This window comes from Chlorocebus sabaeus, chromosome 26, assembly GCF_047675955.1.
Source record: "Chlorocebus sabaeus isolate Y175 chromosome 26, mChlSab1.0.hap1, whole genome shotgun sequence".
NCBI lineage: Eukaryota > Metazoa > Chordata > Mammalia > Primates > Cercopithecidae > Chlorocebus > Chlorocebus sabaeus.
Genome location: NC_132929.1, coordinates 17,547,328 through 17,571,683, shown reverse-complemented (window position 1 = coordinate 17,571,683; position 24,356 = coordinate 17,547,328). Strand labels below are relative to the sequence as shown.

The 24,356-nt window shown below is 39.8% G+C and overlaps 1 protein-coding gene across 20 annotated transcripts in view; it reads right to left on the bottom strand.

Annotated features, from left to right (window-relative positions):
- Positions 1 to 24,356, bottom strand: part of MGA (MAX dimerization protein MGA) — a 166,841-nt gene that overhangs the window by 46,407 nt on the left and 96,078 nt on the right. For all 20 annotated transcript variants that reach the window (XM_008016971.3, XM_038009855.2, XM_008016969.3 and 17 more), the window contains 7 exons: positions 20,489 to 21,437; positions 18,567 to 18,645; positions 18,349 to 18,444; positions 9,339 to 9,470; positions 8,990 to 9,094; positions 5,544 to 6,211; positions 3,464 to 3,812 (listed from right to left, as the gene is read on the bottom strand). In XM_008016971.3, coding sequence (XP_008015162.3) covers positions 3,464 to 3,812; positions 5,544 to 6,211; positions 8,990 to 9,094; positions 9,339 to 9,470; positions 18,349 to 18,444; positions 18,567 to 18,645; positions 20,489 to 21,437 — 2,378 coding nt within the window. The remainder of the gene's footprint in view (positions 1 to 3,463; positions 3,813 to 5,543; positions 6,212 to 8,989; positions 9,095 to 9,338; positions 9,471 to 18,348; positions 18,445 to 18,566; positions 18,646 to 20,488; positions 21,438 to 24,356) is intronic.

The window sequence follows — 24,356 nt, the reverse complement described above, 5'->3', positions numbered from 1 at the left end:
TGCACGGTCAGCAGTATTTTTTGACAAACCAAAGGATAAGCAGGTGATAAAAGTAAAGGCCAAATGATAAGCAGGTGATAAAAGTAAAGGCCAAAAAACAAGGAGGCAGAATTAAAATTTCAGAAATTATAATCTTACAAGGCAGAAAAAGCATGAGAACTTGGCAGTACCCTACAACTCACCTAGTATCTTTATGACGACCTTGGAGAACAAGTCACTAAGCACTCAATTAGCTCATTTGTAAAACGGAGAATGAAGCCTCCTTATCATATAAGGTTGCAGGTTTAAACGATAGAACCCTCACAGTGTCATGCATAAGAGGGTCCAATAACGTTACCCATCTTTTTTTCAGCAATGGATTGAACCATTACAAAAAAAAATTTAAGTCTGTTACAATGACCAAAAAAAGTATTAAATGCCAAGATTTTATGCATTGAGAATACTGATTTTATTTATATATTAACTACATAACAAAAACACACAAAAAAATTAAAACTGTGCTAAAGAATATAAAAATAAACAAGTCTTCCATCAAAACCAGTGTTGCAGTGACCACAAGTGACTACTTTTAACCATTTATGTTTATTTTTAGTCGTTACACTCAATCATTCTAAATAAAATGCTTATACCTCAATTTCACAACTTACTTTTTTTCCCCTCAGTTTCCACCTATCTTTTTGAAAAACATACTAAAGGATTTCAACTTTTTCAGCTTTTATATTTTTTTCTTTGTCCATTTTTGGTATCGGCAACATGTTTACCTGTAAGAACTCTTTCCTATTTCTACTCCCTTTACATATCAGTTGTTAACAAAAATATCACCCCTCCTTTTTCATCCTTCCCTAACAGCACAAGAAAACTGATGGCTCCTAGATAGGGAATAGCAAGCTTTGCTTTTTATAATGAACTGTAACAGTAAGAAAACCAAAAAATACTTTGATAATTGGCTATCGGTGTTTAATGATAGTCAAGGATAGGACAAAGGATGAAGACAATAATCAAAAAGCAGTAAAGCCTAACAGGTAAGCAGTATTCCTGCTTATGTGGGCTTCTGTATCTTATTTTTGTTGCTTTGAAATGGAAATGCGTTGTCATAAGCATAAGAAGGGAGTAAACTCAGTAAGGAGATATGGATAGAACTAAACTAATAAATCTACACTATGCTGCATTTTAAACCTTTGAATTCTTATTTACACAAAGATCACTTAGGTATATAAATACACTATATCTCACTTAAATGCTAAAATAGAAATAAGAATAGCCTGGCACTGGTCACAAAACAGGAGAGGCCAGAAAGAGATCCAGGCATTAATATATTTTAATTTATTTTATTATAGGTGACATTTTAATTCAGTAGGAAAAGTATATTTCTCAATAAGTGATGGTACAACTGGCTAGGCATTTGGGGGAAATGTGATTCCCTACTACAAATCTCACATAAAATAAATTCAGACATATTAACAACTTATTTTTTTAGTCCAAAAAAGTACTAGAAGAAATATAATTAAATATTTTTATAATCTCAAGGTAGAGAAAGACTTTCTACGCAAGACCTCAAAGACAGAAACCAAGCACTTTGGGAGGCCGATGTGGGCGGATCATAAAGTCAGGAGTTCAAGACCAGCCTGGCCAATATAGTGAAACCACATCTCTACGAAAAATACAAAAATTAGTAAGGTGTGGTGGTGCACGCCTGTAGTCCCAGCTACTTGGGAGACTGAGGCAGAAGAATTGCTTGAAACCAGGAGAGCGGAGGTTGCAGTGAGCCGAGATCACGCCACTGCACTCCAGAGAGACTCTGTCTCAAAAAAAAAAAAAAAAGACAGAAACCATAAAAAGACTGCCAAGTTTAACTATCACTGTTTTTTCACTGGCGGTGGTGGGCAGTGAGGGAGGGAAACTTGAACAAAATGAAAATGTAAATTACAAAATTACAACCTAGAAAAAACAAAGCTTCTGCAAACTAAAGGAAAAAAACATACTCCAAAAAAAGTTAGCAAAGAATTCAAAAATGCAATTTATAGAAAAAAAGTTTATGATAAATGGTCAATAAACCTATCACAGAAGAAATACAAATCTAAAACAATACCAATTTCTGCCTATCCATATGACTTAAAAGTTTTAAAATATTCAGTGTTAGAATAGAAAACTACCTGGGTACAGTGGCTCATGCCTATAATCCTAGCACTTTGGGAAGCTGAGACAGGAAGACTGCTCAGGAGTTCATAGACCAGCCTAGGTAACATGGTGAAACCCCGTCTCTACTAAAATACAAAAAAATTAGCTGGGCACCTATAATCGCAGCTACTCAGGAGGCTGGCGCAGGAGAATCACTTGAATCCAGGAGGCAGAGGATGCAGTGACCTGAGATCATGCCACTGCACTCCAGCCTGGGCAACAGAGCAAGACTCCGTCTCAAAAAAAAAAAAAAAAAAAAAGAACAGAAAACTGGCACCAGCTAGTATCCGACTACTAGCATACGTCTAAAGTTGGTACAACTCTAATGACATCTACAAATGTTTAACATGTATGCACTGTCACAATAATTCCACTTTTAATAGCCTATCCTGAACATGGATGTTCATCACCATACAGTTTATAATAAAGAAAACCCAAAAAGGCTAACTATCCAACCAAAGGGATTATAACAACATGAAGCCATTAAAACTAACATTATAAATTAGATCTACAATTGCTGACGTGGAAAGCAGAACATGACCTTATGATGGAACATACACTGAAATATTAATCATCATCTCTGATTGAAATGAGTACAGAGCAACAGGAAATATAAATATAAATTGCCAAAAAAGGAGTATCAATCCCCTGACAAACTAAGAAACCTGTTTCAATTATATGGTGAAATCATTTCAATACATTTGAACAAAATACAAAGATGTAACAGAAACGAAAAAAATCAATAATGAAATAATATATAACTTGGGTCTACATCTACATCATATTTTATCCTTTCCTACCAAAAAAAGCTCCAATTTTCAACACAGTACATGACGTTCAGCTTTACCACACCCCTACTTTGTCCCCAAATCTTCAACCATGACCAGCGGGTCTTTTTGCAAACTTCTCCTTTTAGAAAACATGATGCATTATATGGATCATCTGTAGTCTTTCCAAGGAACATACGTGTGTCTGTGTGTGCGTGCACATGCACACAATCCAGAAAATGGAAGAAACTCAAAGGTCAAGGGCATTTTAGAAAACCAAGTAACAGTATGATTTAAATTTAGCACAAAAAAGCAATTTTCAGAGAACAACCTAAAAAAGGTGTGTGTGTATGTGTGCATCTAGACAGCCAGTCAGAAAGAGCATGTAAGGATAATAAGAAGTCTCAAAACTCTTATTGGATAATTGATCAGGATTAAGGTAGATTGTATTATTCTAAAATAACCATACTTTTCCAAAAACTGATATGTCAGAGTTTTAACTCTCAATGAATACTCACTGTATTCTAGCTTCTTTCTCTTCTTTTTCTCTTTCAACTGTTCCTCCTCCTCCCTGATTCCTTCTTCTTCTTCCCTTGCCTCCTCTCCCAGAGTATCATAAAATACTGGATCTCGATGATGAGCAGCCTTCCTCTGAAAATGCTTAGTTTTGGATCCTCCTTTAACAAGTACAACTTTTCTTTTCAAACAAGTACAACCAAACATGCAGTCTGGTCGGCGGCAGTGAGCAGGTTGGCGCTTCTCCAAAGCTAGACTGGAACATACACAACCCAGTCGACAGAAGTCATTGTTGCAGGGAGGGGCTCGTTTCCTTATAATTGTGTGGATAGGTTTAGTTTTGAGGGATGCCTAAAGTCAAAGCAGAAAATTGTAATTCCACTAAACCATCCTCCCACACCCCCAACAATTTATGGTCATATACTGGACTACATTACTCTCTGACTTTAAGTACTAACAGCACAGGATTAATGCAGATTCAAAGGACAGAACATGAATATAACCAGGGCTCTAAACAATCTGCCATTCTAATGTTTAGTACAGACAATTATCAGCAAAACAATCAAGGATGGATTTATTTTCAATATAAATTATACACAATGTTCTAAGGCAAAGATTAACAAAGGGTGAGACCCATGGGCCAAATCCAGCCTGTGTCATAAAGTTTCACTGGAACGCAGCCAGGCTAATTCATACACATACCGTCTGAAGAACTACAACAGCAGAGTTCGGTAACTGCTAGAGAGTGTATGGTCTGCAAAGCCTTAAATATCTACTATTTGGCCCTTTACCAGAAAAAGTTTGCTGGTCCCTATTCTAAGGTAATTAATAAAAAAAGAATAGGACAATATATAAATAAAAGTCTTTATGAAGGATTAATAACAAATAAAACAATCTGCATTTAGTTCCAACATCTGATGATCTTTAGTTCCAGAATTCAGTCACAGAATTACAAAATGGAAAGTAAAAAAATTAATGGAAAGGCCAGGCACAGTAACTCACACTTGTAATCCTAGCACTTTGGGAGACCGAGGAAGGGCGGATAGCTTGAGCCCAGGAGTTTGAGACCAGCCTGGATAACGTGGCAAAACTCGATTTGTATTTTTAATATAATAAAAAAATTAGCCAGGCATGGTAGTGCACATCTATATGCCCCAGCTACTCAGGAGGCTGAGGTGGGAGGATCGCAGTAAGCTGTGATCATGCCACTGAACTCCAGCCTGGGTACACGTGCATCAGAGGCTGCTAAGATAGGTATATCATCAATAGATCAAAAATTCCTTCCTGCATCCCTTGCCATAAAACTCTTAAAATATAAAAATAAAAATAAATAAGTGAAAAAGTGTTAATACAAAATTTCACAAAAGATAAAGGTTTTTCTCCATAGGTTTTAAATTTTTAATTTCCTGAGATTTAGTATCTTTTAAAAGTCCAGGCGTGGTGACTCATGTCTGTAATCCCAGCACTTTGGGAGGCGGGACAGGTGGATCACCTAAGTTCAGGAGCTCCAGACCAGTCTAGCTAACATGGCAAAAACCCGTCTCTACTAAAAACACAAAAATTAGCCAGGTGCAGTGGCATGTGTCTATAGTACCAGCTACTCAGGAGGCTGAGGCAGGAGAATTATTTGAACCCAGGAGGCAGAGGTTGCAGTGAGCTGAGATCCTGCTACTTCACTCCAGCCTGGGCAGTAGAGCAAGACTCCATCTCAAAAAAAAAAAAAAAAAAAAAAAAAAAAAAGCACGATCTTCAAAGTTGTTTTAACAAGATCAGCAAATGTACTTGCCCATATGTTGGAAAATGAAATTGAGAGATTTTCAGAATGGTCAGTCTTTAGACAGCAGAGAGGTTATTCAAAAGTACAATTGTACTGTCTCCCTCTGCTGGCAGGAGGAATCTACACCTGAGGGTCCAGTTGGTAAAGAACAAACAGGGAAGACGTAGCCTTAGTTCCCATGAAGGTTCTAAATGCTAAAAACTAGCTGATCATCCTGCCAAAAACTACCGTTCCCATTTCCCCTCACTAACCTCACTCTTTCTAGCCAAGCACTAATATACCTCCAGAAAACAGCAGCTACTTACTTGAGCTGTAAGTAGAGTTGTTAAGGATACATCTGCTCGCTCTTCTGTGATATATGTCCTCGGTTTTCCTTCCCAAAGTGCACAGTCTTCCAGGTCCATTAGCTTCACCTGAGATTTAGACAAGCCTGGAGGACGACTTCCCTGTTGCTGCTGCTGCTGCTGCTGCTGCTGCTGTGCCTGCCGCAAACTAATCTGCTTTGGAAACACATTTTCATCTAAAGTTGGCACAACAAAGTTATTCGCCTGATTTTCTGAGATGATGCCTGAAGAATTCTTGGTAACCTTATCTCCCAGAATCATATGAGAGTATTTCTGCTTTGGTGAAACAGGGTATGGTAAAATGGACTTGTAAGATGATTTAGTTCGGCCACTGAAAGTTGCCTGTCTGTTTTGAGACTTTGCCTTTCGAGAGGCAGGGGGTACAGAATGAGGTTTCAAAGAGTAAGAGGTAGAAGGGGAAATAGTAGATTGCTTCTTTAGTACACTATCAAGTGTTCGTACATAGCTGGTACTCTTAGTGGGAAGCTGGTACACCACAGGAGATGTGGGAGCATTAGAAGAGAAACCCATGCTTGTTTCCATCAGCTTGCCTTCATTTTCCAAGTATTCATCTAGCTTATCACTACAGAAAGCAGAACGATTTTTCAGTGAACTTTCTGAATTTCCACCTAGAAATAAGAAAACACAAAATGCTTAAAGAAATCTAGGGCAGATTTATGAATCTCCACAAAAACACTAAAAAGGTCAAGAATATTGAGCTACAAAATACTGAATCCTCTAAACTATCCCTTAGCGGGCACAGTGACTCACACCTATAATCCCAGCACTTTGGCAAGAAGAAGCAAAAGGATCACTAGAGGCCGAGAGTTCAAGACTAGCCTAAGCAACATAGCGAGGACCCTGTCTCTAAAAAATTTTTTAAAATTTTTAAAAATAAAAACATTAATAAATAAACCATCCCTCCTCAGAAAGAAAAGATAAATAAAACCAAGTGAAGAGAATGAGTCTCAGATACTACTGACATTAAAATCTATTCTCTAGTCTTGGGCACTAAAAACATTAAAATCCTTGCCGGGCACGGTGGCTCACGCCTGTAATCCCAGCACTTTGGGAGGCCAAGGCAGGCGGATCACGAGGTCAGGAGATGGAGACCATCCTGGCTAACACGGTGAAACCCCGTCTCACTAAAAATACAAAAAAATTAGCTGGGCATGGTGGCTGGTGCCTGTAGTGACAGCTACTCAGGAGGCTGAGGCAGAAAAATGATATGAACCCAGGAGGCAGAGTTTGCAGTGAGCCGAGATCGCACCACTGCACTCCAGCCTGGGCAACAGAGCAAGACTCTGTCTCAAACAAACAAACAAAAAATTAAAATCCATTATCTACAATTATGTCTTACCCTAAAATTACCACATTATATTATTTATTGAGGCACTACTTTTTACAAAGTGCTAACAATGTATTTAACCTAAAAATCATCAATCTTTGACAATCTTTGACCTGATTAAAGAGACCAAAGATAAGTAAAAACATAACAGGGAGTCTGTGTGCCGTGGCTTACTCCTGCAATCCCAGCACTTTGGGAGGACGAGGCAGGCAGATCACCTGAGGTCGGGAGTTCGAGACCAGCCTGACCAACATGGAGAAAACCCATTATCTACTAAAATACAAAATTAGTTGAGCGTGGTGGCACATGCCTGTAATCCCAGATACTCGGGAGGCTAAGGCAGGAGAATCACTTGAATCCGGGAGGCGGAGGTTGTGGTGAACCGAGATCACACTATTGCACTCCAACCTGGGCACAAAAGTGAAACTCCATCTCCAAAAAAAAAAAAAAAAAAAAAAAACACATAACGGGGGGGGAAAAAAAAACCAAAGCAGGCCTCAACAGAATGCCAAAAGATTATTTGTAATAGTGAGGTTGGGCACAGGGGCTCATGCCTATAATCCCGGCACTTAGTGAGGCCAAGGCAGGTGGATTTCTTGAGCTCAGGAGTTTAAGACCAGGCTGGGCAACATGGCAAACCCCAGCTCTACAAAAACTTAGCCAGGCATGGGGGCGCACACCTGTGGTCACAGCTATTCTGAAGGCTGAGCAGGGAGAATCACCTGAGCCCAGGAGGTCAAGGCTGCAGTGAGCTGAGACTGGACCACTGCACTCCAACCTGGGCGATGGATCAAGACCCCATCCTTAAAAAGCAAGGGAGAGAGACTGGAATGCCTGTAGTGTGATACAAAACATTAGAGAAGAAGGAAGACCACAAAAAAAGGGGTATAAAATTTAGTTGGGTTTTTGTTTGTTTGAGACAGGGTCTTGTTCTATCACCCAGGCTGGAGTGCAGTGGTGTGATCGCGGCTCAGTGCAGTCTCAACCTCCCCGGGCTCAAGTGATCCTCCCACCTCAGCCCTGCGAGCAGCTGGGACTACAGGAATGTGCCACCACATCTGGCTGTTTCTGCATTTTTTGTAGAGAGGGGTTTTCACCATGTTGCCCAGGCTGGTCTCAAATTCCTGAGCTCAAGCAATGCGCTAGCTTCAGCCTCCCAAAGTGCTGGGAGATTACAGGCATGAGCCACCATGCCCAACCATAAAATTTAGTTTTTAAGAAACAAAAAAATTAAGTACAGAGACATGAATTACACTGTTATAAACACAGTGAAAAGATTCAAAGAAAAGAAAAAGTATTTTGAAAAACTGGCATATTTATCTGGTTAAACTGCAAACGAATGCAGTGGACAAGGAAAAGCACTAAGAATGGGGACCAAGAGGGATACAGTCAAAATGCCTGGATTAGAAATTTAGTCTGAAGTATAAGACTATAGGAAATCACTATACAACTGTGAGGTATACAGTTCTAAACTAATGCTTGAGAATGTTTTTTGTAACTGCAGAAACAGAAATACCAGAAATGCTGTTTAAAAGGCTGCAGCAATTATTTAAGCCTGACTGAACCTCAGGGCTGTGACTACAGGAAAATGGGTAGCAGACAGAAAACAGCAAGACAAGTATTTTCAGTTCATTTTAAACCATGGAAGGCTGGGAGCAGCAGCTCACGCCTGTAATCCCAGCACTTTGGGAGGCTGAGGCAGATGGATCACCTGAGGTCAGGAGTTCCAGACCAGCCCGGCCAACATGGTAAAGCCCTGTATCTACTAAAAATACAAAAAATTAGCCAGCCGTGGTGGCACATGCCTGTAGTCCCAGCTGCTTGGGAGGCTGAGGCAAGAGAATCTCTTGAACCTGGGAGGTGGAGGTTGCAGTGAGCCAAGATCGCACCATTGCACTCCAGCCTGGGCAACAAGAGTAAAACTCAGTCTCAAAAAAAAAAAAAAAAGAAAAAAACCATGGCGAGAAGGAATGAAGAAAAACAACCAAGACTTACTTTTAACAAAAGGTTTTTGGCTACATGTTTCAGAACATTTACAAAATTTTTAAAAACTAATTACCTTCATTCCTAGATGCAGAAGCACTATGAAATTTTCCCCTCCATCCCTTGATCTTAGTGAAATCATTGGTTTTCCCTGTCCTAGAAACAAAGGGAAATCCCGCATCTATAAAAGAAAAAGTCAAACAGATGACCAAAATTCTAGCAGGCCAATATTATGGACCTAATTAATTAATAAAACTTTAATTTGGTAAGTGTATAAATCACTTACTGAAACTATAACAACAGACAAAAGACCTATCTTAGACTAATGTTAAATGTCACCAATAAAGGTAGCTTTTTACTTACATTACAAATAATGTAAACTTCAAGAAAAATAGTGTATGACTTTACCAATGTTACATACTCACCAGGAGAGGCAGGGTTGGTTCCTGAAAGGTTCCAAAAAGGAAAACTAGTAGCTGGAGCCAAAGGTAACTGTACTCCCAAGTATTTAAGATCAATGCTCATTGTTGGATCCACTGAATTCAATTTTAAGCCCACTACAAGAAAAAAGGAAATCTTATTTCCATAGATCAATCACAAATCATATTATCTCCCTTCTTTTTTTTAACTTGTGCCTGAGAGATGGTGGGGGGTAAGGTCAAGAGAGAAAGGAGATAGTAAAGAACAAAAACAATGAAACAAACTGTAGCAGATTCACTTTAAGGTGGCCCCATGATCCATGTCATCTGGTATCACACATTTGTATAATCCCCCTCACTCTGCTGAGTGTGGTAGGCAGGGCCTTAATTTGTTTCTAATCAATAAAATGTGGTAAGGGAGATGGGCCATGCATGATAATGTGCATGTGATAACACAAGTTATCCATCTTGCTGGAGCTGCAATGAAATAAATTTTGCCGATGAGCTGAGGGAAACTGGAAGCAGATCCCTCTCCAACCAAGTCTCTGAGAAACCAGGCCTGGCCAATATTTTGACTGTAGCCTTGTAAGAACCTAAGCAGAGAACCCAACCAAGCTATGCCCAGACTGCTGACACATAGAAACTGTGATACAGTAAACATATGGTTTTAAGTTGCTAAGTTTGTGATAATCTATTAAGCAAGGTAACTAATTTAAAAATGGCAAAATTCAGATCGTTTGTGCTTTAACTCTTTGTGGTCCAGGCCGGGCGCGGTGGTTCAAGCCTGTAATCCCAGCACTTTGGGAGGCCGAGACGGGCGGATCACGAGGTCAAGAGATCGAGACCATCCTGGCTAACATGGTGAAACCCCGTCTCTACTAAAAAATACAAAAAACTAGCCGGGCGAGGTGGTGGGCGCCTGTAGTTCCAGCTACTTGGGAGGCTGAGGCAGGAGAATGGCGTGAACCCGGGAGGCGGAGCTTGCAGTGAGCTGAGACCCGGCCACTGCGCTCCAGCCTGGGCGACAGAGCGAGACTCCGTCTCAAAAAAAAAAAAAAAAAAAAAAAACTCTTTGTGGTCCAGAGATTATCTAAGGCCTCTATTATGAACTTACCATAGACTAAGCTGCTGGCCTGATTATGGCTACTGGTTCTCTAGTTCTTATTAATGACATTTATGGTTAATCAAGCCTAAAAACATTATGACTTCCTTATTTATAGGTTAAAAGGCAATCTTTTGGGAAGGTATTCAACTTAACTTTTAATAAACTGAAGGCAAAAGAAGTTCAAAGTGAAGCGTTAATTATTGGCCAGGCCTGGTGGCTCACACTTGTAATCCCAGCGCTTTGGGAGGCCAAGGGAGACGGATCACTTGAGGTCAGGAGTTTGAGACCAGCCTGTCCAACATGGTGAAACCCCACCTCTACTAAAAGTACAAAAACTGGCCAGGTGTGGTGGTGTGTGCCTGTAGCTACTAAGGAGGCTGAGGCAAGAGAATCACTTGAACCTGGGAGGTTCAAGTGAACCGAGCGAGATCATGCCACTGTACTCCAGCCTGGGAGACAGAGTAAGACTCTATCTTTAAAAAAAAAAAAAAGCTAAGTGTTAAGTATCACAGTAAAGCCATTAAAAGTCACAGGTATAAGTTTCCATTAAAAAGCTCACATAGTGCTGTTTCTCTAACAGTTAAAGACATTAGGTGGGTTATGAACCCCATGTACCCTATACATAAAATCTATCTGAACAAAAGATGGCAAGCCAGGCACTGTGGCGTGCACCTGTAGTCCCAACTACTTGGAAAGTTGAGGTGAGAAGACCACATCTCTTTAAAAAAAAAAAGACAGCTATTTTGTTTTAGTTTGCAATTCCAATTCTCTAACATATCTTTATTGTATTACTTTTTTTTTTTTTTCTTTTTGAGACGGAGTCTCGCTGTTGCCCAGACTGGAGTGCAATGGTGCCATCTTGGCTCACTGCAACCTCCGCTTCCCAGGTTCAAGCGATTCTCCTGCCTCAGCCTCCTGAGTAGCTGGGATTACAGGCGTACGCCACCGGGCCCAGCTAATTTTTGTATTTTTAGTAGAGATGGGGTTTCACCACGTTGGTCAGGCTGGTCTCGAACTCCTGACCTCATGATCTGCACGCCTCAGCCTCCCAAAGTTTGGGATTACAGGTGTCAGCCACCGCACCCTGCCTGTATTACATATTTATGGTATTTAATTACACAGTATGATTAAAACATCAATCAAATAAAACAACATTCTTTCCCCATGTTCTCAATCAACTATGGGAAATATAGGATAATGAGTCAAAACAATGGTTTTTAATCTTGTCTCTACTACATTTTCTCAACAGTAAAATGAACACCAATCCACCACACTCAGTCATATGCTTTGAGAATCTACTGTACTTTCTCTGTAAAGCAGATGGTCTCAGAAAGATAAAACACATTTTTCAGGCCTGGTGTGTCTGCTCACATCTGTAATCCCTGTACTTTGGGGGACCAAAGCAGAAGGATTGCTTGAGCCCAGAAGTTCAAGACTAGTCTGGGCAACAGGGTGAGACCCCATTTCTACAAAATAATTTAAAAATTAGCTGGGTGTAATGGCACATGCCTGTGATCCCAGCTACTCAGAAAACTGAGGTGGGAGGACTGCTTGAGCCCAGGAGGTTGAGGGTACTGAGAGCCATGATCATGCCACTGCACTCCAACCTGAGCAAAAAAGCAAAATCCTGTGTTGAAACAAACAAACAAAAAGACCTCAAGAAGCTTTAGTGTTGTTTTCCCAATTGATTTTTAGTAGTTAGCATAGGGTAAATAAGTCCCTAAGAGAGGTAAACAAAAAGAAATCTGAGGCTGGGAATGGTGGCTCACACCTGTAATCCCAGCACTTTGGGAGGTTGAGGTGGGTGGATCACCTGAGGTCATGTAAGAAAATCCTTCCCCAAGTAAGACACCTGAGACCTAGACTCGTTGATTTCATATGAAATGGGCATAAAAACTTTAGCTTGCAGAAAATAATATAGCTGAATAATTCATAGAAAGCATACTGTGAAAGCCCTACTATCTTTTTATATTTTTATTCAACCAGAGCCTACTTAGAACCTAAAATCCTGTCTACATATGTCAGTTTAAACTACACTTCTAAACAGTTTTCCTTCATTTCACCATATCAGAAGCTACTTCTTAAAAATTTGTTATAATGTCATTACAAAAAAGACTCATAAAGATAAAGCTGAAAAGAGATAACTTTTAGATTCAAGCAAAGACAGATTCACCTACGATAAGATATGGCCAAAAATGCCTACTGCTACCTAAACCCACTGAAATACAAAAGTACACTCAAGATGTTTATAGTTCTATAAACACCTATATAAGCAGTAAACATAGACTAGAAAAGGATATATTACAAGGAAAACTCTATCTAATCACTAATTTATTTTTATTTTTGTTTTTTTTTTTTGAGACGGAGTCTCGCGCTGTTGCCCAGGCTGGAGTGCAGTAGCGCGATCTCGGATCGCTGCAAACTCCACCTCCCGGGTTCACGCCAGTCTCCTGCCTCAGTTTCCCCAGCAGCTGGGACTACAGGCACATGCCACCACGCATAAAAAAAAAAATAATTTTTTTTATTTTTAGTAGAGACAGGGTTTCACTGTGTTAGCCAAGATGGTCTCGATCTCCTGACCTTGTGATCCGCCCGCCTCTGCCTCCCAAGGTGCTGGGATTACAGTTGTGAGCCACCGCGCCTGGCCACTAAACACTAATTTAATACAACATTCAGAATTTTTTTTTTTTTACTGCAGGCACCATGGCTCACACTTGTAATTCCAGCTACTTGGAGGATGGGCTGAAGCCAGGAGTTTGAGACAAGACGGGGCAAAACTGGGAGACACCATCTCTAAAAAAAAAAAAAAAGAATTTTTTAAGGAAAAATAAAGCATTTTTATTAAATAACTAAAAAAGGAAGAGGGAGAGAGTTATTAAAATATTGTTATTACTCATAAATGAAATTAACATTAAAATCAGCCAGACATATGGCTCATGCCTATAATCCCAGCACTTCAGGAGGCCAAGGTGGGCAAATCTCCTGAGCTCAAAAGTTCGAGACCAGCCTGGGCAACATGGCAAAACCCCATCTCTACAGAAAAAAAAATACAAAAAAAAATTAGCCAGGTGTGGTGGCATGTGCTTGTAGTCCCGGCTACTTGGGAGGTTGACATGGGATCACTGGGGCTCAGGAGGTCGAGGCTGCAGTGAGCCATGTTCATGCCACTGCACTACAGCCTAGGTTGGGTGACAAAGCGAGACCCTGTCTCTAAAACAAACAATAAACATCAAAACAAAACATTAAAACTGACAATAGTCCATACTGATGAGTGAATTTTTTTTTTTTTTTTTTTGAGACAGAGTCTCGCTCTGTTGCCCAGGCTGGAGTACAGTGGCAGAATCTCTGCAACCTCCGTCTCCCAGTTTCAAGCAATTCTCCTGTCTCAGCCTCCCAAGTAACTGAGATTACAGGCACATGCCACCAAACCCAGCTAATTTTGTATTTTTAGTAGAGCTGGAGATTCACCTAAGTGAATTTTTTAAAAAGAAGACTAGATAAATCTCTGGTGAAAAATAACTCCAAATAACTTACATAGATAGGCTACACTCAAGGAGGTACAATGTAACTTCTTGCACATTAAGTGTGAGCTAAGCACAATGACTTCCTTCCAAAGAGTACAGTATGGAGAGAAACGGAAGGCAGGGAGTCGGGAGTAACTTCACAGTGAATAAACTGACAATATCTCAGCCAGGTGATCAAGGTAACATCAATAGTGATAAATTATGCTTAATGTATGTACTCTTGATATGACAGGATAAGTCTCAACTGAGGGACATCTATAAAAATACCTGACTCTTCAAAACTGTCAATTTCATTAAACACAAAATCTGAGAAACTGTCACAACCAGGAAGATCCTAAGGAGGCATCACTACTAAAAGTACTGTGGTATCCTGAATGGGATCTTAGATGCAAAAAAAAAAAGGACATTGGGTAAAAACTAAAGAAATCTCAATAAAGTAGGAACTTTAAATAATAATATATCCGTACTGGTTCACTAACTGTAACAAATGTACCAATCTAATGTTAGATATTAATAGGAGAAATTCTGGATACTGAGAGAATTAGGAATGAGTAAAAAGAAAAAAAACCGGAATTCTCTGCACTGTGTTCTTAATTTTTCTATAAATCTAAAACTCTTCTAAAATATAAAGTTCTAAAAACTGACAATAATTGACTTGGTAGCAATGAAGGAGAAATGCTTTGAACACACTTTTAAAATGCAAAGACAGATGATAATTTCAGATAAGCTAACAGACTTAAAAAGCAGACCAACGTAGATATAGTAAATTTAGTATAGCAAACAAAAATATAGTACCATGGAAAGAAAAATTAAGAACCTTATTTTATTTTTAAGTAAAACTACCAACAACAATAAAAACATTTTCCCAGGCTTAATCAACACTGCTTTCCCAATTTTAAAGCAAACTCAAAAAGATTTTCTAGTTTTTCAAGGGTTTTCAGCTCAAAAGAAGTTTAAGTGCTATTTTCTTTTTTTTTTTTTTTTTTTTTTTTTTTTGAGACGGAGTCTTGCTCTGTCGCCCGGGCTGGAGTGCAGTGGCCGGATCTCAGCTCACTGCAAGCTCCGCCTCCCGGGTTTACGCCATTCTCCTGCCTCAGCCTCCCGAGTAGCGGGGACTACAGGCGCCCGCCACCTCGCCCGGCTAGTTTTTTGTGTTTTTAGTAGAGACGGGGTTTCACTGTGTTAGCCAGGATGGTCTCGATCTCCTGACCTCGTGATCCGCCCGTCTCGGCCTCCCAAAGTGCTGGGATTACAGGCTTGAGCCACCGCGCCCGGCCAAGTGCTATTTTCTAAATAATGAAATTACAGTTAATAGCAGGGCAAAGAAATATGACATTAAGTTGAAATTTAACTAATTATTTCAAGAATCAAATTTTAGAGATGGACCTAGAATACTTTAATTATCTTCAGAGCCCTGGGATTGGCATCACCCAGTTACTACAAATATTTGGCCAAATTAACTTATTCTTTAGAAACTGTTTAAGTCTAGCTTTTTTTTTTTTTTTTAGACAGTGTCTCCCTGTGTCACCCAGGCTGGAGTGCGGTGGCAGGATCTCAGCTCACTACAACCTCCACCTCCTGGATTCAAGCTATTCTCCTGCCTCAACCTCCCGAGTAGCTGGGATTGCAGGCACTCACCACCACACCCAGCTAATTTTTTGTATTTTTCGTAGAGACAGGGTGGCCAGGCTAGTCTCGAACTCCTGACCTCAAGTGATCCACCAGCCTTAGCCTTTCAAAGTGCTGGAATTACAGGCCCGAGCCACCGAGCCTGGCCCAAGCATGGCTTTTTAAAGGAAGTCAAGGTTGGGGAGAAAAATATGCCAAAATAAAACAGAGGAATAAAAAAAATCCAAAACAGGACTCCACCTCACACATTGAAAATTAAGTACCAGAGAGATTACAGATTTAATTATTTTTAAAAAAACAAAACTATGTCAGCATGTAGTTGAATAAATTTTAACAACCTTAGGATTAAATACAAACTTGCACCAAATGCAGAATCTATAAAGAAGGTGAAAAATAATAGCTCACAGATATGTTTCGTTTGGCTGTGTTTTTAAAGTTTTGAGTTAGGTGCCCAAAAAACTATTAGCGGCCACCACTTCAGACACATCACATAGCCACTCCAGCTTCTACTGAACTATAGGAAGACCTGAGAATTTTGGGCCCATTTTTCCATATGACAAGAATCCACTGATGCAGTTGTCCCTTTCGAAGAAGTGCCTGTACTCTACCCCACCAGAGTCCAACTCTACCCCCCAAATTCAGGCTAATTTCACTATATATGGTACCTCGTCAGTTTCCATAAACATTGGCCTTTGAACACCCCATTCCATTAAGGAAAAGATTACAAATTTGACTAAGTTGTCTATAAAAGAAAGAAAAACAGTCAAAGCTTTGCCAACCAGCAAATACTAGGCAAATAAACCAGATCAAAAGGACCAGCTGCAAGCACTGAATATATTTAACTCTAGAACTAAGGTTTTTTAAATGTGGGGATTAAGTTAAAAGAACACAATATAAATGTCATAATATTTTTATATTATCAAGAAAATAACGGAAAAAAAGGAAGTGGGAAAGGGAGAAGACAGGTTAAGTTAAAGATAGGAAGAAATGAACGAAGGGGAGAAAAAAAGATAGGGAGAAATAAGAGAATATTATTTAAATAAAATAGTAGACGTTAAAGCTGACAATAAACAGCAGCAAACGTTATCTGCAAGATTGCTATGATGTGACTGTCCATTACAATCCACAGCAATCAGCCCATATTGATTGACTGAGACCGGGATCCGCACACTTTAAGATCGCACTGTCACACAAGCTGCCTTCCGTTAAAGCAAAACTTCTTCAAGTATTACCATTTGATTTAGAAACTGAATGACCAGCATATAAATCTTTTGTTTGATAACTTGTAATGTTTAGACTCTCAGGTAAATGAACTACTAATTAGTATAAATAGTCTAGACACCCTTCTGAAAATTGTTAAGAGTCAAAAAATCAAAAAACTACTCCAAGATGTGTATCTAAAATCAAAGATATTTGTAAGAAACTAAAAATTGGGGCACGGCTTAAAATTTTTCATTACATCCCAAAACAGGAAAATCAGTAGTGATCATGATGTTAATAACCATAGTAGAAAATCAGTAGTGATCATGATGTTAATAACCATAGTAGATATGTTTTTTTAAAGATTAAGCAACATAATCAAGGCCAAGATAACGCACTGCAATAAAATAAAGATAATAATGAAAACTGCAGCCATAAAAAAGAATGAGTTCATGTCCTTTGCAGGGACATGGAGGAAGCTGGATGCCATCATTCCCAGCAAACTAACATAGGAACAGAAAACTAAACACTGCATGTTTTCACTCATAAGTGGGAGATGAACAATGAGAACACGTGGATGCAAGCAGGGGAATATCACACACCAGAGCCTGTCGGGGGGTGGGAGGCAAGGGGAGGGAGAGCATTAGGACAAATACCTAATGCATGTGGGGCTTAAAACCTAGATAACAGGTTGATAGGTGCAGCAAACCACCATAGCACATGTACAACTATGTAACCTGCACATTCTGCACATGTATCCCAGAACTTAAATTTAAAAAAAAAAAAAAAAGATAATGAAAATTTTAAATTAACTTCCCACTGGTACATCGAATATATAAAATAGATGTTTGCAGCCAAAACATGAGAGAGAAAAGTATTCTACTATTTATACACCTAAATATATTACTAAAGGACAAGGCAGACCCTTCCTCCAAAATTATAAAAACAAGCACGTAATTGGGAGACTGAGGCGGGTGGATCACAAGGTCAGGAGATGGAGACCATCCTGGCTAACATGGTGAAACCCTGTCTCTACTAAAACTACAAAAAAATTAGCCAGGCACGGTGGCGGGCGCCTATGGTCCCAGCTACTCGGGAGGCTGAGGCAGGAGAATGGTGTGAACCCAGGAGGCGGAGCTTGAAGTGAGCCGAGATAGCACCACTGCACTCCAGCTGCCTGGGCAACACAGTGAGACTCCGTCTCAAATAAACAAACAACCACATAAACAAAAGTAACCAAACTAAGATGAGAAATGCGGGGGCAGAATACCAGGTTGTGAGAATGAACAAAGAAAATATCACTTGCTTCACCATGACACATTTTTTTCTTACATAAGATAATAGGATAAAAAAGACCTAGACATGGTTTTTAAACTAAAGGGAAGAATTCTGGAGACAGAGAAGAGAAAAATATGCAAACTGAAAGAGGTGCTGAAAGAAATGAAATCAAGGATAGAAAGAAAGAGGAAAAAAACAAAAAGAAGAGGAGAGAGGAAAAAGAGGAGAAACAGGGAAGAAAGAAAAAAGAAAACCAAAAAAAAAGTTGCCAGTCTATTACCTTCTTGAAGACCAGGATGTATCACCTGCTTGTGCCGCAAAGACTTCAAATCTTCTATCAACTCCTTTTCCAACTGGGAAATTCTTGCTCTGTAACCTACTCCCAAAATAAACAGTAATAAAATAAGCTACTGTACACTACAGACAAACGAATGTTGCATGTTTCATTACTGGAGCCCAAACCACAAATACAACTCATTTTATACTATTTTATAATACCTGAGTCATTTGTGGTTGATGTCTGAAGACTAGAAGATTCTTCTGTTGTCCCATCAACTGCATGAATGTCTAGAGCTTCCTATACATCCAAAAAAAAAAAAAAAAGGTAGTTCATGTTGCTTCTGAAAAATTAAATGTAAAACTGGATTTAAAAAAATTAAAGACCAGAAGGAAAATATGTCCATGCCTACAGTTACACTAAAATTGGAAGAACAGGAGCAATTTTTTCACACTTTTTGATATTTTCTAAGTGTTCTACATTAATATTACTTTAATAATCACAAGGGGGAAAGGGGAAAGTAAAAAAATGTGAATGTGATATCATACTGAGCTAACTGACCTCAAAGTATATGCCAATTTGCATGTTCATTTCTCATTGCCTATATTCAGATAGCTTACTCAGCTAACAAGGGAGGAAAAGAACAGCCAGAAGGGATTAAATATCTAACATCTGTGTAGTCAATTAAGAAAGACAGCCTGGCAGGGTGGCTCACACCTACAATCCCAGCATTTTGGGAGGCCGAGGCGGGTGGATCACAAGGTCAGGAGACTGAGACCATCCTGTCCACATGGTGAAACCCTGCCCCTACTAAAATAAAAAAATTAGCTGGGTGTGGTGACGCACACCTGTAGTCCCAGCTACTTGGGAGGTTGAGGCAGGGGAACTGCTTGAACCTGGGAGAGAGGCTGCAGTGAGCTGAGATTGTGCCACTGCACTCCAGCCTGGCGACAGAGCAAGACTCCGTATCAAAAAAAAAAAAAAAAAAAGAGGCCAGGCACGGTGGCTCACGCCTGCAATCCCAGCACTTTGGGAGGCCAAGGCAAAAGGATCACGAGGCAGGAGATTGAGACCATCCTGGCTAACACAGTGAAACCCTGTCTCTACTAAAAATACAAAAAAAAATTAGCCGAGTGTGGTAGTGAGCACCTGCACTACTCGGGAGGATGAGGCAGGAGAATGGCGTGAACACAGGAGGGGGAGCTTGCAGTGAGCCGAGATTGCACTACTGCACTCCAGCCTGAGCAACAGACCGAGACTCCATCTCAAAAAAAAAAAAAAGAAAAGAAAAAAGAAAAAAAGAAAGACCAGGCTTCTATAAAAATTTCAAAGAAAAATAATCTGGTTGAAGAGTCAGAGTGTAATAGAGAGACTGTCAATGTGTAAGACAGCAGAGTTAAGATGACTATTAATATTTGGTTCTCCAATGGTACTCTACTACTACTATTGAAAACCGGGGACGGGAGCAGTGGCTCATGCATGTAATCCCAGCACTTTGGGGAGGCTGAAGCAGGCAGATTGTTGGAGGTCAGAAGTTCGAAACCAGCTGGCCAACATGGCAAAACCCCGTCTCTACCAAAATTACAAAAACTAGCTGGGTGTGGTGGCACACGCCTGTAATCCCAGCTACTCATGAGGCTGGGGCACGAGAATGGCTTGAACCCGGGAGACAGAGATTGCAGTGAGCTGAGATCGCGCCACTGAATTCCAGCCTGGGCAACAGAGCGAGAACTCTGTCTCAAAAAAAAAAAAAAAGAAAAGAAAAGAAAACCAGGAGGTAAAAGAAATGGAGTGTCACCAAAGAGTTAGTAAATATTTCATGTATTTTTAGGCCTTTCCAAAATCCATAATGATGATAATTCCAGTAAGACCCGAAGATTTTTTTTAAACACAGCTATGCAAAAATCATGAACTGAAATCTAAGACATAATTTTTTAAGTCTATTCAAATGAAATATCTTAAGTTATTCTTATTAACTAAACCAAACATTTTGGAGACACTTCCCTCCCAATTCCACCCACCCATACACCCTCACAAATAGATGTCACAAAACTAGATTCTAAATTGAGTTAGTTACAAGCCAGTATACAATTCAAATGCAACTAATTAGCCTTTAAAAGAATCCTGAAAATTACAATCTTACCTTTGATTCAAAGGAAACAAAGAGAACACCATCCACATCTTCCAGATCAGGCTTCACATCTGGAAAAGTACTCCCAGGGCCTACAGGCGCATTCTTTGTAGAAATTAAAGACTTTCCTGTGTTTTTGGGTGGTCGTCCTGCCTTACAGAGTTTCAATTTTCGTGGCCTTCCTCTTTTTCCAGGGACATTTGGAGAGGCATTCTGATTAGCATTCACTACCTTTGGGGGTGTTGCAATCTTAAGCATAGTTGTTCTCTTTCTGCCCAAGTCCTCTTTTCCTGAAAGTAAGTCTCCAACTGAACCCTTTGAACTGTCAAGTATTCTTTCTGTGTTAATGCTATCAGATATATCAGGATATTTCCACTGAGAGTCTTTCAGTAAGGGGTATTTTTGTACCACTCGGAGATCTGATGAATGTTTTCTAAGACCATTTTCTGATTCCTTGCCTAAGCAGAAGGCAGTCTCATTGGAATTTTCAATGTACGTAGGCAAATATTCCAATTCTGCCAACATAGAAGATTTATCCTTTCGAGATGTGGAAAGCACGTTATCAGGGAGTTCAGAAATCTTCACTGTGCTTCTAGTGACAGCACAGGGCTCCAGATAGACTACTGGCATCTTTCCAGTGTCTAATTTGAACATTTTAGCTTTAGCAACACCTGATGGGCTGCTTGGAAGCCATTTAGAAGATAGATGGTCAGCTTCTGGGTTGTCAACTTTATTGTGCCTCTTTAGCTGTTTCTCTAGTATAGGATCATCATCACTGTTTGAGTATACATCTGTCTCTTCATCTGTCTCTTCCTGTTTCACAGTGACCCCTTCTGGGCACTCACCAAGTTCATAGTCGTAATCATCTAGAGGTTCCTCTTTAATAACAACATTGAAGCTTCCATTCTGGTCTAATGGTGAGGCTACATGGGAGCCATCTTCAAAATTGCTGGCAATAAGACTGGAGAGAGAGGGGAGAAAGGGATTTTAAAAGTACAAAATGATCCATAAACAAGACTCAAAGAGGAAAAAAAAAAGATGTTAGGAATCCAAGTAATACATCAGATTTCCTGAGTCATTCCTCAAAAACACTAAAAAACTCTAAAAATCCACATGATGATTAACAACCCTGTAAAGCAAACACACATCCATCACAACTAAGAATTGCAACAAACAGGAAAGGGCCATCAAACTGCCAGCTGATATTTTCCTGTGTGTTTGAGATTAAATTCACATAACATAAAACATAATATTTCAGCTATTTTAGAATATACAGTTCACTGGTTTTTAGTATAGTCTTGATGTTGCCAGATGATTTTTCAACTTTAAAATTGAAAAACTCACTTTCAATATAAAGATTTCACCACTAATTCTTCCAAAATAAAAGATAGAGTAGTTGAAGGCAAATACGTATGACCCAGATATATTGTGTATTAATTCATCAAAAAGCAACATAAACATCTAGTTTCCCCCTCCCTCCCAATCAGCCATTAAAAGTCTAAGAACTATATCAATGTATCTTGAGAAGTAAAAGAAATAGTAGAAATAAAAAATTGGGCTAAGATTCCACATAACAGGTGTAATGGCTCACGCCTGTAATCCCAACACTTTGGGAGGCCAAGGCAGGCGGATCACAAGGTTAAGAGATTGAGACCATTCTGGCCAACATGGTGAAATCCCGTCTCTACTAAAACTAGAAAAACCAGCTGGGCGTGGCAGCACATGCCAGTAGTCCCAGCTACCTGGGAGGCTGAGGCAGAATAATCGCTTGAACCCGGGAAGCGGAGGTTGCAGTGAGCCGAGATCACGCCACTGCACTCCAGCCTGGCGACAGAGCGAGACCCTGTCTCAAAAAAAAAAAAAAAAAAGATTCCACATAAAGTAATACGACTGGAATTAGAATTCTCAGCTTCAGAAATTCCAAAACTGCACCTCTCATTTCCCCCCACCAAAATATCCATACAAGTCAACATGTTAACAGTAGAGGAAAGCAGGATGAAAACTGCTTTGAGAAAAGCTATACACACCCACTATATATATTCACTAACAAATAATATGTATGTAACAAGGGACTGTGGGCATTTTTTTTTTAAATAGTTCAAAGTCTATGACTGAAAATAGCATTTATAGCCAGGCATGGTGGCACATGCCTGTAGTACAGCTATTCAGAAGACTGAGGTGCCAGAACTGCTTGTGCCCAGGAGTTCAAGGCTGCAGTGAGCTACAATAACACCCTGAACTAAAGCATGGGCAACAGAGCAGGACGCCTCCTCTAAAATAAATAAATAAAAATTTTAAAATTTTAAAAATAAGAAAACAGCATTTACGCAACTAAAATATTTTCCTCTGATCAGTCACTTTTTTTTTCTCTGAGATGGAGTCTTGCTCTGTCGCCCAGACTCGAGTCCAGTGGCATGATCTCAACTCACTGCAACCTTCACCTCCAAGGTTCAAACAATTCTCCTGCCTCGGCCTCCTGAGTAGCTGGGATTATTGGCATGCACCACCACGCCCGGCTAATTTTTGTATTTTTAGTAGCAATAGGGTTTTACCATGTTGGCCAGGCTGGTCTTGAACTCATAACCTCATGATCTGTCCACCTCAGCCTCCCAAAGTGCTGGGATTACAGGCATGAGCCACCACACCCAGCCTAGTCACTTTTTTAAAAGTTAGGTAGGTACGTTCCCATTAGTAGTGTGAAATAGCTCAGAGCAGACTGACCCTCCTCCACTTAGAACTAGAAAAGTTACACTAAACAGTTTCCCCCCCCACCCCAGAATATTTCTTAAAATCTATTTGAAGACATCAAAAAGCTAGCAAGGCAGTGATTTGAGGGGCAAAATCACAAGAAAAGGCAATAAAATTAAATACCCCCAATCAAGATATTTCCACATCCATTACTTTTATTACCTAATTTATCTCCCTAAAATATTGAACTATATTTACATTACTTGCCTGTTCAAAAGCATTTCAAAGGCTTCTGAAACTAAAGAAAAAAGTATAAATATCTGGGATGTTTTTCAAAGTCCAATATAATTTATCTTCAGCCATTTCAGCCTCATCTTAAACAATAAACCTGCATAGGATCCAATCACATGGAAAATATTACATTAGTGTCTCTGTCCAATAAAATACATTTTCTTTTTTTTTTTTTGAGATGGAGTCTCGCTCTGTCGCCCAGGCTGGAGTGCAGTGGCCAGATCTCAGTTCACTGCAAGCTCCACCTCCCGGGTTCACGCCATTCTCCTGCCTCAGCCTCCGGAGTAGCTGGGACTACAGGCGCCCGCCACCTCGCCCGGCTAGTTTTTTGTATTTTTTTAGTAGAGACGGGGTTTCACCGGGTTAGCCAGGATGGTCTCGGCCTCCCAAAGTGCTGGGATTACAGGCTTGAGCCACCGCACCCGGCCATAAAATACATTTTCAACACCAATCCATCATTAATGAATGAAGCACTATTTTTTTCACTACTTGCTAACCCAATTAAAGTCACTGTCTTTGTAAAACTTTATAAAACTTAAAATAGGCACTAGCAACTACTACATGAATGTGTAATTACTTGTTCCTTGCACAATTTCTACTTAAGATTTTTTACCTTACTTCAAATTCCTCCAATAGAAGCCGGGTGTGGTGGCTCACGTCTGTAATTCTAACCCTTTGGGAGGCAGAGGCAGGCAGATTGCCTGAGCTCAGGAGTTTGAGACCACTCTGGGGGCAACATGGTGAAACCCATTCTCTACTAAAACAATAGGCTGGGTGCAGTGACTCACGCCTATAATCCTAGCACTTTGGGAGGCTGATGCGGGTGGATTAACTGAGGTTAGGTGTTCAAGACCAGCCTGACCAACATGATAAAACCCCATCTCTACTAAAAATACAAAAA